This window comes from Equus asinus, chromosome 6 (assembly GCF_041296235.1).
Source record: "Equus asinus isolate D_3611 breed Donkey chromosome 6, EquAss-T2T_v2, whole genome shotgun sequence".
Classification (NCBI taxonomy): domain Eukaryota; kingdom Metazoa; phylum Chordata; class Mammalia; order Perissodactyla; family Equidae; genus Equus; species Equus asinus.
The window spans coordinates 77,158,951-77,172,842 of record NC_091795.1 but is presented as its reverse complement, the minus strand read 5'-3'; the positions used below and the strand labels follow the sequence as shown (position 1 = coordinate 77,172,842).

Here is a 13,892-nt window from a genome sequence, read left to right as displayed (position 1 = left end):
CTGGTTTCTGGTGGGAAACGGTGAACCTTAGCGCTGGAAGTACATGACCCCATGGAGAGCGTGCACGGTCCCTCCGCTAATTCCTGCTCTGCACACCTCTCTTCCTGGTCAAGGGCCTTCATGAATCCCAGGCCTGGAGGGTGTAAACCCAAACTTCTAAGCTGGCATTTGGGCTCCAGCCCAGCTCCCAACACTTCTCTCTCAGGTTCCCCTGCCTCAGGCCAGCTTGCTGGCCCTGAACACACTACAAATGTTCTGGGCTCAGCACAGTGACCTACCCATCCCTGCCTACCCAGCGATTTCTTCTGAAGTGAGTCAGACCTTTTTTTTTTTGAGGTTGAACTCAAGTTCAATCCCATCCATGAAGCTTTCCCTGAACATGGCAGCTGGAGGGAAGTTTCTTTTCCCTGATCTCTGATGTCCTCGGTTGTGGTCACCGATCATTTGATATTTGGGAGACATGGGCAAACTATCAACGCATGTGAATTGATTGGCTGTTCTCCTACCCAAGGGGAAGGTGTCACTGACATGGCACTTCCTCCAGTCCCACCCCAACAGCCAACCCCAGATCCGGGATCCTGGCCGATTGTATCATTCCCTGGGCCATATTTGGTAGCTCGGGGTAATGACTGGGAAGATCTGGAAAAGGCCAGAGGTTATTAAGATTTACATTGGAAAGGGCAAGAGATAATCCTGGGAGGGAAGGGAGACTAGAGGTGAGATAAGGGAAGGAGGGCGACAGCAAATACGAACACCGCCCAGCAGTTCATGGTTTCACAGGGTCACTCCCCTTCTGCGGAAGGGATCGGCTGCCCTGTTCTCCAGGGGACATCTGAGGCACATCCAGGTTTATTCTATGAATACATGTGGCTTGTTTCCTCCCTCACTCCCTCGCTTCCCTACCCTCCGCCCCAGCGAAAGGACGTTTGCTCACATTTGCCCAGCACCGGCTTGCGCAGGCGCACATCAGCGGTGGGCGCTCACGGAGCATCAGAGCCATCCCCACCGTGGCCTAGCCTAGGTGGCGGGCGGGGCTCTGGTGGCCCAGATCTGGGGCTGGGACGCTGGCCAGCTCTGCATTTGCCTTCCAGAGCTCACCTCTCACTGTATTGATTTTCACTGCTTGTTGGGTCCTGTTCTGTTTGTCTGAAGGCTTCGCATTTCCTTTCAGGCCATGTTCTCCTTCCCCCCTCCCCCTCCTCCCCCTCCACCCCAGCGATGTGCTGTGGCTGCCGCTGCCTCACGCTTTTCGTGGGCACGCACAGGCCCTCGGAGGCTGCCCAGAGGAGCAAGTAACCCGTGGCTGGCCCTCGATCCTTCTCAGGACTGCTCTCATTCTCGGTCAGCAAACGGAAAGGGACCAGGGGTCAGTCCTCCTGGAAGCTGGGAAATGCCAGCCCAGCTCCCTGGGAACCACTGACCACACAGCTGGGTCCCACAGGTCAGAGAGCAGCTGCTGGGACATGGCTAACAGGGGCCTCTGAGACCCACAGAGCTCCATTCACTCCTGTTGTGAGCAAGGCGTGGGTTACATGCGAAAGTCCAGATCCGCAGGGCAGGATGGGCGACCCAGGTGGATTCAATAAAAAGATCATCTAGATCTTTGCCTCAGCTCCCCCAATCACCCAAAATGAAGCCTTGTCCATCTTGATGACATAGCATCATCAGGATTAGAATCCCATGGGATCCCTTTATGGGTTAAAGCTCCTTCTCTCCAACTTTCTCTACCAACTTGGCTCTGCCCTGCCTCCCCCAGTCCCTTTAAAAACTAATTCTGGGTATGTGGGTTCACGGCTCTGGACTGTAACCTACTGGAGATCAGACACTGGGTCTTGTCATCTGTATATATTCCAGTACCCACCTAACACAATGTACTTAGTATAGACAGTATGCAGTAGGTGTCTCATAGATGCTTGGCAAATGGCATCATGGGAGTGTGAGATGGACTGACAGCCACACACAGGGGTGAACTGGACAGGCCTGCAGTGAGATCCACAGCAGGACAGATAGATGCCGCCCTTGGGGGGCAAGATGCTTTCTGAAAGCTGGGTCTCCTGAAGGACAGAGAGAGGTTTTCAGATGCCATACCCATCTCTCCAGCGCCCTCTCCATTCGGTGTTGCCCCAGGGGTTCCACAGGTGGATAAGATCTTCCCAGCCACTCCTGTACCAAATCTGTAAAGAAGAACAGAAAAGGAAATTGCCAGTCCTCTCCAGCAAAAGTCAGCAGAGAGAAGGGATATGAATGCAGCTGTTTTTTACCTCCAAGGACTAATTTAACTTCTGACCTCATTTGGCTGCAGCCAGGAAAAAAAAAAAAAATTGCAAGGAAAAAAATCAATGTCTCTCTGCTGCCTGCGTGGAGTTGGAATGAGATAGAGGAGAAAACAGCCCCGCTTCCTGCTCAGCATCTTGCAGGGCAGGTGCAACTTCATCATTCCATATGACTGCATCCTAGAACTTGGGCGAGCTGAGATTTAATAGCAGATAAATAGCATGAGATGTTGCCACAGGCTGCGGAGGAGAGATTTTTATGGGTCTCTGGCATCCTCCAATAGAGCTGGTGTCTCTATTCCATGGACAAAGCTGCTTCCGTGCCAGTGGCCCATTGGGAGTTGTACCAAGGGCTACACAGTGCTGTCCTGAGCGAGGACAGTAGAGAAGGCTGACTTGAGCAAGACCAGGATGGCCTGGGAGTGGAGATATCCAAGGCTAGCCCTCCTTAGCCTGCAGTCCTGGCCCTGCACCAGGTCCCCATCACCCTGCTTCTGTTGGTGAGCAGGGCACCTTGATGGCCTGAACTTTCCTTCCTCTGGGACCCCATCCTCACTCATTCCCAGATACGGAGGTTGGCACACTTGCTCCTTCAGACCACTGTAGCCAGAAAAGTTATAGCAAAACAACCATAGTCCTTGGAACTTACATTCCCGGATCCAGTAGCCCTCAGCCTGTGAGAGGAATTAAAGGATGATTGAGTTGTAGCTGTGATACTGATCTGTGCTGATGTTGTCTGAGGAGACGGAGGCCTGGAGGGGTGAGGGAAGGGGCGAACTGGTTCAGCGATTCCAGGTCAGAGGAGGCTGAGAAAGCCCTGAGTGGAATATCCCCAGATGGAAGAGAAACTCGCGTGTGGAGGCAGGGCTTGGAGCCGGGGCTGGCTGGTGCTTGCTGTGTGTTACACCCTTCAGTCCTCTGAGGTAGGTGTTCACAAAATCCTGTTCTTGCAGAGGAGGAAACCGAGCATCGGAGATGTTAAGCAACTTTCCTAAGGCCTCAGAGTAAGTGGCAGAGGCAGAGTTCTGATCCCAGCCACTGTCAGTGTCCAAAGCCCAGGTACCTAGTCTTGGAATTGGGAGTAGATAAAAGATATAGCTGCTCTGGGGCCCAGGCCATTCTTGGATGTGGCCGTGACCTTGGCCTCAGTATGACCCCTGAGCCACCTGGCCAAGGTCCATGTGATCACAAGTAGGTGATTGCCATGAAGGAGCAGTGCCGTCAGTCAAGGGCCCAGGAGTTCGGCTTGGGTAAGGTTCCTCTCCATCTGCTTCTATCACTGCACTGCCATGAAAGGTGCTCCGGCTTTTAATGCTACCTGAGATGGGGGCTCTTGGCATAAACCTAGCATCCTGACCCTCCTTGCCCCACCTCCAGGCACTCCCCGCCTTGCTCACGGTGTATTATTAACCACCAGCCCCTGATGGAGCCCGTGGAGCAGGGACATGAAAAATGGTTGCCTGGTGGCCCAAAGAGCTTAATGAGCCACACTCAGTGCCTAACAGACAGTCCGGGGCTCAGCTAGGCAGGGGGGAGAAGAGTGGCCGGTGACGGGAAGGGGCTGAAAGAGGGCTAAATGAGGCATGCAGATAAACACTACCCCCTTGCCCAGGGGAGTCACCGACCGAGCTAGGTACATAATAAAAAATGCCAATTTCATTTATCTTCCTGTCTGTGTCCCGCCCAGAGGGAGGATGAGCAGATTAAAGAGCGCACTGCATTTATGGGCTGGTTTAATCTTAGCACTCATGGTTAGAGTTATAACCTCCTCTTTCTGGAGGAGGAACATTTAACCAAGTCCAGTTCTTGGGCCCTTGGCCAATGATGTCACTCCTTTTTGACAGTACCCTAGTGGTGATCACATGGGCCTTGGCCAGGTGGCTTAAGAGTCCATTCAAGGCCAAGGTCACAGCTACATCTGAGAGTGGGCTGGCTTCCTTGCCTCATTCTCCTGGCTACTGACTGTACCCCTGACCCTGGTCAACTCTCTCAGAAAAGGTGCCACTGAGCAAGAGATAATCCAGGTTATCTACCTTGGGATAGTATTTCCTCAAATGTATTCTCTTGAATTCTAGCTAGTTCCACAGGCTGTTGATAGCTATTCCTAGAAAAAATGGTTTCTTAAATTAAAACCAAGCTATACTTGTAGCATTAACACAGGCCTTCTCAGAGCCTTTAAAATGCTAATGTCCACTGTGAATTTCCAAGCAGAGGACATGGCAAGCAACATTTTCCAAACATTTGGAAAACTGCTTTCACAGAGGATCTCGCCAGGCTGGTGCTTCTTAGGGCATATGCTGGAAAGTGTCAGCAGCCACAGAATGGCAGGAATTGACCATAGAGGACACGTAGTCTTGATCACCTACTGTTACAGGGGAGGTGTCCTTTGTTCAGACTGCTCAGTGTATTATAAGAACAATTGAAAGTGTGCTCTGGGGGAGCAGACATTCAGGCTGTGAGCAGAATCATGAGGAACCCAAACCCCAGGTGAGCCCACAGCCCAACTCCCAAGTTCATCTCTATCACCTCGACCCTAGATGTTGACATGACTGCTTGATAACATGGCAGTCACTGCCATCCCCTGGCCATGTCTTTGTGGAGACTCATATTCCATGGCCATCTGGACCTGTGGATACACAAGCCCCTCCTCCCTGTGACCTGAGGAGATACAAAGGCTATCTCAATGCATAAAAAGGGCCTTGTCCAGGAATGGCAGGTACATCATGCAGGTACCACTGCTTCTTCATTCCATGCCTGGCACAGATGTCATTAATTGATCACAGCTCTCTTTCCTCAGATCTGGAAGCGGTGCCAGAGTCTCGTCAACATAGTAATCCAGGTAGCATTGCTAACTGATCAATGTTGACACACAAGAAAACTGATTTGTTATCCCTAGCCTGGACTTGTCCACATCTGGGACAGGGGAGCTGTGGGGAGCAGAGTGTCCGCATGTGGCCAGGTGTGATGATGGCACTGGCTGTTCCCATTGAGAACTCAGAGAAGGGCGTGGGAGAATCCAGAAGAAGGGAGTCTGGAGCTGCTGTGACTGGGATCTCTTCTGGCCTGGGTCTATCAGGACGACCTCTTCCCTGCTTGTGGCAAATGTCTTTTGAGCTCTTCATGTATGTTCTATGATGGAGGGTCAGTGATGCCAGCTTCATAGGCCAAGAACAAATGTATTCATTCAGTGATGCAAACACACTCATCCATTGATCCAAGAAGCATTTATTAGGTGCCCGCTGTCTCCCAGACGCTGTGCAGCGGAAGCATTTGTTACTGCTTTCTTGAGGGAGACAGAAGATATTGCCCCTGTTTTGTGGATTGGAACGTTCACCAACACACGAAACAATGGAGCAGGCGGCCTTAGGTCAATGGACAGGAGAGATGTTGATACAGAGAGAGGGAAGGCAAATATGAGAAAGCATGCCAGAAATAGAACCTGACATTCTGCATTCCTTGGCCCATAAATACCAGTGAAAAATGTATCTTGGAGTTTGGAACACTGTCTCTTAGGGCCTAGAAAGACATTATTACACCTCAAGAGTTATAAGAAATACAGACATGGGGGAACATTTGTATTAAGTCATCACAAGGACAGGAAGTGCTAGGCATATGCTAGATAGGAACCGAGGTGGCGTGGTATCTAAGCCCAGCCATTTCAAGTAGCTGTGTGACCTTGTGAAAGACCTTTGCCTCTGAGGTCTCAGCTTCCTCATTTATGAATGCAGGAGGCTGGACTTTGGCAGTGTTTTCCAGACCAAATGGTACTGCACACAGTAATTACATACATTTTTGTCCACACAAAGTCAGTTCTTGCATCAAGGGGAAAGACTGCCTTCCAATAGCCATCCTCCCCTCTCCCATGGGAATAACATTTTAGCTGGGCATACGGCAGCCCAGGTAGGTGGTATGATTCCCAGACTCCCTTGGGCCTCAGTATGGCACTTGATTAGCTTCAGACTAATGGGATCTGAAGGAAAATGCTGTGTGTTTTTTCCGATGTACGCCTTCTATCTGGATGTACCAAAGAGTCCCCTGGCCTCTTGCTCTTCCTTTGGCTGGGAGATGAGGAGAGCTGGAGCAGCTGCCCTGGGCTCCCAGGTAGAAGCCCCATGCTGTGGACGGCAGAGCCACCTACCAGCTCTGGGATCACCTGCTCACTTGGGGGAGAAAGGAATTTTATCTTGTTGGACCCCTGTATTTTGGAGTGTCTTTGTCATAGCAGTTTAGTTGGTACCTAACAAATAAAACCATTTCAGGGCAAAACTTCCCCCAGAGTCAATTGTGTAGTTCATTCTGCTTTCTTTTTGGGCAAATCCCCTAGTCTAGACACTCAGCCTATCTGAGATAAGTTCAAGGATAGCAAGATCTCTGGCGGGTCCCTGGGGGATGAGGACATGGGACACCAAAATTTCTGTATGAATAGAAGAAACTGAGGCTGTCCATGATGGGTGCCACCATAGGGGTGAGAATGATAGATACTCATTTCGGCATTGCTGGGCTTGCTGAAGGCATGTGATTCTGAGTCCTCTTCCCAGGAACCAGAACACTGGGGCATGGCCCATGGGTGACTTACCCGCTCGGCTCTTGTCACTGTATAGGCATGCTGACTCACCAGGCCATTTGGCATTCTCGTGGCCTCACCTGTTGGCTTAAAGGAGAAAAGCAGAAGCATTAAACATTCACAGCCTCTTCAAAGTAGAAAAGCACAATTCAATCAGCAGCTGAGATGTGGCTTGATGAAAGCGTCCTACTGACTCACGTTGGAATGGCGTATGTTCCTGGAACTCTTTTCTAGAGAGGCAGGGTCTAAAGGCTGCTGGATGGTTGAGGGTCCAGGTATTCGAGACATCGGGAGAACACCCCATACCGATAGGACCCCACAGATTCCTGAGGACATGGGCTGCTTGCTCCTCCAATCATTCATCACCAGTGAGACACAGCACAAAACGTGTCTGCTGATCATTTTGTAGGAGTTGGGAATACCCACCACCCCTGTGCTGGGAGTAATTGGAGTTCAAAGTGCATCTTAGTTTTTGGGTGGCATTTCAGATTAGGGATGTGTAACTCAAAGTCCACATGTTTTAAGAGTGAAGGAAGCGTCCTCGTGGATGGGGCACTAGCTGTCTCAGAACAGACTCAAATACATTTGGAGAGTTATCCAAGCTTTTTAAAATGGGACACACTGCCCTTGGGGTGCTGCCTCTAGATTCAGTGAGAATCAGAGGGCTCCCTGGTCACTCTGGACCCATTGCTCCTGGTCACGGGCAAGCACTAGGTAAAGGCTTTGAAGTTAGACAGCAACATTTGAACCCCTGCTCAGCCACTTACTGGCTGTGTGGTGATGAGCATTTTACTTAGCTTCTCTGAGATCATTTAACTCTGCAATCCATATCTCGGAGGAGGGCTGCTGTGAGGATTAAATGAGGCGACCCTGGTAAAGCACAGCGTCAGTGCTCTGTGACGGCTGCTTGGCCATTCCTCTCACCAGCTGAATGGGCCAGTGGATGAACACTCCCGGGGGAGGAAAGGCTGGCACCAGTGCAAAGGGATTCCTGGTCTACTCACTCCCGCTGGGGTGGCGCAGGTCATCAGGGAGCCCGCCTTGGCTGCCATCTTTACCATCATCACCAGGTCGGAAGGGGAGGAGTGCAGGTTGACAGTGGTGATCACCCCTCCTGTGAGGTCCACCATGGCATCAGGGAGGTGGCCATAGTGCAGATGGAGATATGACCCTCGAAACCTGGGAGGGAGACAGTCAGCTCAATGCCTGGGGTGAGAACTCTGGGGATGGAGTTTGCACACCTGACCCCTGCATATTTCCCAGGTGAAGGACTGCCTGATCCACCCCTAGACCATGGCCACCCACCTGTATTCGCCTGGATGGAGATTCTAGAGATGTGCCACCCTCACCACCTTCCTTCCCCTGGTCTCTGGGGCCTGGGCAGCCCCACGAGCAGCAGTATTGTGTAGAGGTCAGGAGTGCAGGTGCTGGAGCCACGTGCCAGGGGTTGAATCCCAAGCTCACTACATATTTAGCTGTTTGGCCTTGGACAAGTTACTTAAACCTCATGGGGCTAGGCTCACATAGTGCCTGGCATACGGCAAGCCCTTAATGAATACTGGATATTCTTATGATGAGAATCCACTGTTTCCTGTTCAGTTTAACAATAGTGTTAAGTATTTACTGTGTTTGGGGTACCATTCAGGGCACTGAATGTTTAAAGATGGGTGAGACCCCATTCCTGCCCTCAGAGAGTTCACAGTCAACGACCCTGACACCCACTGTGGCCACAAGCAGCCTCTGTTCTCTCTCCGTGCAATCCTTGGTCCAGAATTCCCATTCCTATTCTCAGCACTAACCCACTCGCCCCAGAATCATGAGGGCAATAAGTCGACTTTACTGAAGGTAATGTAGAGGAGGACAAGTCTTACCTAACATTCCAAAGCAAACCACTTGAAACTCTCCCAGCTGTTCTTCAGAGCACTTCTGCCCTCCCTCCCAGGTCCAACTCCTGGCTCCCCGTCTCATGAGCTCTCAGCAGGAGGCTGAGCTTTTCTAAGGCTCCTTTTGTTCGTCTGGGGGATGGGCATGTGACAGTACCTGCCTCAGTGGGTGTGGTGAGGGTTCTGCCAGTTAATGCGTGTAGAGCACATGGAAAAGTGTCTGGCTCACAGAGGGTGTGCTTGCTGCCATCATCATCAGGCACAGCAAATCTGAGCTCTCCTGCTTCCACTTTCAAACTTGTCTCCCCCTCTGCCACACCAAGTGTCCTGGTCCCCCTTGGCCACCAGGACACTCTCTCCTTAGAATGACACGTCAAGTTTCTTTGCCTTCCTTGTGTGTCTATTTGCTCTGAGAGCAAATGGGTCACCTCGGAACAGAGAAGTGCCTGAGCCCAGCCTGGGGGTCTAGAGAAGGCTTCTGGGAGGGGTACACCTCTGAGTTCAGTTTTACCCAGGTCAGGACAAGTGGGACGAGCATTCTAGGGAGAAACAATCAAATCGGGGAGGCTTCTGGAGCTGGAAGAGCATGGTGGAGGGGTGCCCATCATGGGCTGACTGGTGCTCCTGGGAGAGTGGGTGGATTGATCAGTCACAAGGAGAACCACTGAAGCAGGGACCAGGGGAGGTCAGATCTGTTTTGAGAACTCAAGTTCCAGTCAGTGGGTTGAGCTGGAAAGGTTCCCGTGGAATCCCAAAATACAGGCAGGGCAAAGGCTATGGAGCTGAGGCCAGGCCAGGCAGGAGACCCTGGGGCTGCTTCCTGGGTCAAAGTTGCCCATGGGACTACGCCTGTCCTTCAGGTTTCTCACCAGGGACTTGAGCACCCCTGTCCCTGATGGGCAAGTGGAGGCCAAGCCCTTCAGAGGCTGGTGGCATCGGGGAAGCTCCTCCATGGCTTTCTTTCTGGTCATGCAAAACCATGCAAGGGTCAGGGGCCTGACTGCGTCTGTACTGCTGCCTCTAATGGGACCTGAGACCTTGGACAAAACCCTTCTCCTTCTGGTCCTCAGCCTGAGACCTGGAAACAGTGAGGCTGACTGGGTCAGCTCTGGGCCCCCTCAGACTCTCCTTTCTCACCATATTCCCACCCCTGTCATTCTCTCCTTCTAGGGATCACCCAGAATTCATGTAAATTCACTTTAGCAAATACATATCGAGCAGCCACTCTAAGCAGGACACCGTCCCAGGTATGAATGCCTTGAATGGCGTAGAAAGTCTTTTATCGAAGGAAGCTAAGGATACACAGACAAAAGGGAAATTCTGCAGAAACTATCACATGACAGATTGATCTCAACTGGATCTAAAACTGGTTCTGAATCTTATCTATCTCTGCCTCTCTCTGACCCAGGGTGAGGCCTGGTACTAGACTCTTATCTCTGGTGTGTTTGCTTAGTCAACTGCAAAGGCTGCCTTTTATCAGGATTATGCCTGCTTGGGTCGAATGCCTGACTCTCTTGATTACCCACGTGTATTATTCTGGCTCCTAGTCCTAAATTAAGAGAGCTTTGCTAAGAGTACGGGAAGTTCACAAAGACTGGGGTCCTAGAACCCTTTCCAGAGCCCACATCTGCACTGTGTCAGCCCCTTCCAGGTGATTCACTCAGGGGCCCTCCCTGGCTTCAATAGGGCTGCACCAGAGCCACCGCGAAATAGCAGCCATGGGGCCCTGTCCCATCACTTCAGGCCCACAGCCTCAGGATCTATGGGCCTTGTCTGATGTCTTACACCCACACCATCTGCAGTCACCACAGACACACCCAATAGAAGGGAAAGGACTGGCGGCCAGCAGCCCTCTCTCTCTGCATCTTCTCTCACTGTCTCTCCACAATGCCCACAAAGCTCGTCCCAGCAGCAGCTGGGTGTTTTGACAAGAGCTATCTCTCTGCTTTACAAACATGAGCTCATGAATCCCACTGATGCTTCAGGAACATGGCAACTATTCTTAGCCCCCTTTGCTGACAGGAGATAGAAAGGGAAGGAAAGATAGAGAGAACTGTTCCCCACACCTGTCACTACGCCTTGTCACCTGAACCCAGGAATTCTGAGAGAGCCTTGTTCGCATCTCTCTGCTTCAGCCTTATTTTGGGGAAATGTCTATCTCCTGGCAATGATATGAAAGAAGGAATAATTCAGATGTCTAAATGAGAGCCAGAAAGAATGCTGAAATGCTGCGATTTCTAACTGTAGAGATTCTATAGAGGGTGATATGCAGCCTACCAGAACTTGTCCCCCAGTCTCCTCTCTGTCGTATGACCTCTGGGGGAAAACATCTGCAGACAGAGATTTCTCCCCACTTCTGACTGCCTTGACCAATTCATTTCCAGACTCTCCAGCCACAAGGAGAGTTGAAAGTTTGGAGTCCACATGCTCACTCGGTATTGCCTACACTTTTGGAGGGAAAGAGAGCCATCTCCACCTGGACGGATGGGTTCTCCATGTTTCTGCTGTGGTCCCTGTGTACCTGACACCGAGTTCCAAAGAAGTAAAAAGACAAATCCTTCTGTGTAGGACTGACAGTTTCAAGAATGATGGAAACACACACGACTAGGGAGACTAGTTCTCATCCCACCTTGGCCCCAAACATTGTGTGACCCTGGGCACGTCATTTCACCTCTCTGAGCCTAAGTTTCCTTATTTTTCAAAGAAGAAGGTAGAGTTTGATGCTGACAGAGGTCCCTTCCAGCTCTGATATGCTATAATTCTATTTGATTCCTTCCTGCATTCTCTAACTTCCTTCTTTGGATGGCGGCAAAAGCTTTTAAATAGCTTAATAGTTTGAAACATTTTATCCTCTGCTAGATTTCTTTAGGCAGTGGAATGTGGATTCCGGGTCCACTTTCCTATTTCTTTTCAAGCTGAATGATTGCCTTAGGTCAGTTGTTAACAAAATGGGGTCAAAGTCATCATTTCAGTCCACAAGCTTTCTAATTCTCCAAGTGAACTGCCATGTTCCCCCCTTTACTCCCTTTTCGTAAGGAAAAAAACGACGCCCTGAAGTGTTGAGGGCAGAATCCATACTGGAAAGATAATGACAGTGTTTGTGTAAGTAGCTTAGAAGTGAATTAACCTCCCCAAACATATGGATTGGCTCAACAACCTTGGCTGTTATCTGAGCTTCATTCTCAAATGCTAATGAGCAGTTCTTCCTGACACTGGAAATGAGCAATAGCTTTAGTTTTTCACAAGTTGGCTCAAAAGATAGAATGCAAAAAAGAGGTCTTGAAATGTCTCACTGTTCAGATTGTGACCTCAAGAAGGACAGGGACGGGGTAGATTGAGGGCTGTTACCGCTCCTAACAGCTGGGACTGGACTGGGCACAGTCTTCAGCCTTGCTAAAGATGTCCCCTGGTCAAATGACTGAAGACTTTAGCAGATTCAGGCTGCCTACTTCCACCTGCCACATCACTATTTGGGGCCTTGGCTTCCCTATTTATAAAACGATGGTTGGTTAGGACGATCTTTGAAGAACCTGATTTGGTGATACTCTCTGCTACACGTTTTCTCCTGAAAATGTGGTCCTCCATCCTTTTATCACCTAGAATTGATTTTTAGCTCTGATGCATCCCCCACCTATGTGGCTCTTTATGACAGTGACCTCTCTCACACACACATCCTCTTGTACACACCCACCTGAGCCAGTCTGAGAGTCTCTATCCCAGTGCCAAGCATAGTGCCTGGCCTCTGGTTAAATGCTCAATAAACATCTGTTGAATGAAAGCGACTCAAGAATCTAAGCAACACATATGAGTTGGGGTGTTTATAAGTCCTTGAGCTTGTCAACACCAGAAGGTAGGCCCTGAATCATGGCATTTGGACCACATAATATCAAGTAACTCCCGCCCTGCCCCTACACATTAGTGCAATCTCACAGCAGCCACACCAGGTCCCCAACTGCTCTGACCTCACTTTGCATCATCCCACCCCTAGGTCTTTGCTTGAATCATTCACATTGTTGAAATTCTACCCATCCCTCAAGGCCTTGCTCAGTGCCAGCTCCCCTGGACAGCCTCAGCCTGACTCTCTGTGAGTCAGAAAGTCGAGATTGTTTCCTCTATTCTCTGCCTTCTCATCAGATTTTGACCATGATATCATATCTCATTTGGGCCCTTATATCAGCCCTTGCAATAATATCCTTGTCAGTGTATATCTCTGTCCAGCTCTGTCCTGCCCACCCCTCACTATGTGCCTCTGGGGCTCTCCCCATGGCCCCAACACAGCCTTGCAAACAGTGATTGTTTAGGGAGGATGCCCAGCTGGGTGGCAAAGGCTCTGATGCTCCCAGAGGCATTGCTTGTGTTCAGCAGAGCTTCTGAAAGTCCCAGGGTTGGCTGGTGGGGAGCATCTGTCAGGGCAAGTAGCCGGGTGGGCAGGGCCAGCACTGAGGCCCAGGGCTGAGTGGTGGGCCCATCCTTACTTGGCGTAGGCTTTCTCCAGCAGGCAGGGCCAAAACTCTTGGTTTTTGCGAGGATGCACAAAGAGGTAATCCTTATTCAGGACTGGCAGGCGATCATCAATCACTACTTCCACCCATTGGCCACATTGCCAGAACTGGAAGAGAGGTAAATATACACCTTAGCAGAGTCGAGGCAGGAAGGAGCTCTTGGAACCCCGACTGATATCAAAAACCAGCCGCCATCACCATATGACCCCCAGAGTGCAAAAATGAACTCTATCCAGACCAAAATCTCAGCCCATGTTGATGAACAGGGGACGAGCATGTCATCTCCACTGAGATGGAGAAAATGAGTCACAGACTTTGTTAGACAAGGAAAATAAAAGCAGAGAGGAAGGAGACTTGGATTTTAGTTCAGCTTTGCTCCCAACTCTGTCCTCACTTTGGTAAGTCCTTTGTGAGCTCCAAATATGAGACTCTCAAGGTACATCTTGTGCACAAAATGGCAGTAGCGGTAGTAGATGCTGAAAAACTAAGGAGAATGGTAGATACAGAGTGTTGTATCTACCAATTGGGGAAGGAGAGCCTACTGGGAGCCAAAGGCATGAGGGAGGAGGCAGGGTTTAAGCAGGTGGAGAAGAGATTGGGGAAGGCATCCCAGATGGCAGGGACAGCCTGGGCAAAGGCCTGGAGGCCAAATGATAAGGATTGCTCAGGA

The 13,892-nt window shown here is 50.5% G+C and overlaps 1 protein-coding gene across 12 annotated transcripts in view; it reads right to left on the bottom strand.

Annotated features, from left to right (window-relative positions):
- The window catches only part of CAPN13 (calpain 13), an 83,578-nt gene that overhangs the window by 32,327 nt on the left and 37,359 nt on the right, over window positions 1-13,892 (bottom strand). For all 12 annotated transcript variants that reach the window (XM_070512336.1, XM_070512333.1, XM_070512338.1 and 9 more), the window contains 4 exons: window positions 13,196-13,329; window positions 7,842-8,016; window positions 6,850-6,924; window positions 2,089-2,174 (listed from right to left, as the gene is read on the bottom strand). In XM_070512336.1, coding sequence (XP_070368437.1) covers window positions 2,089-2,174; window positions 6,850-6,924; window positions 7,842-8,016; window positions 13,196-13,329 — 470 coding nt within the window. The remainder of the gene's footprint in view (window positions 1-2,088; window positions 2,175-6,849; window positions 6,925-7,841; window positions 8,017-13,195; window positions 13,330-13,892) is intronic.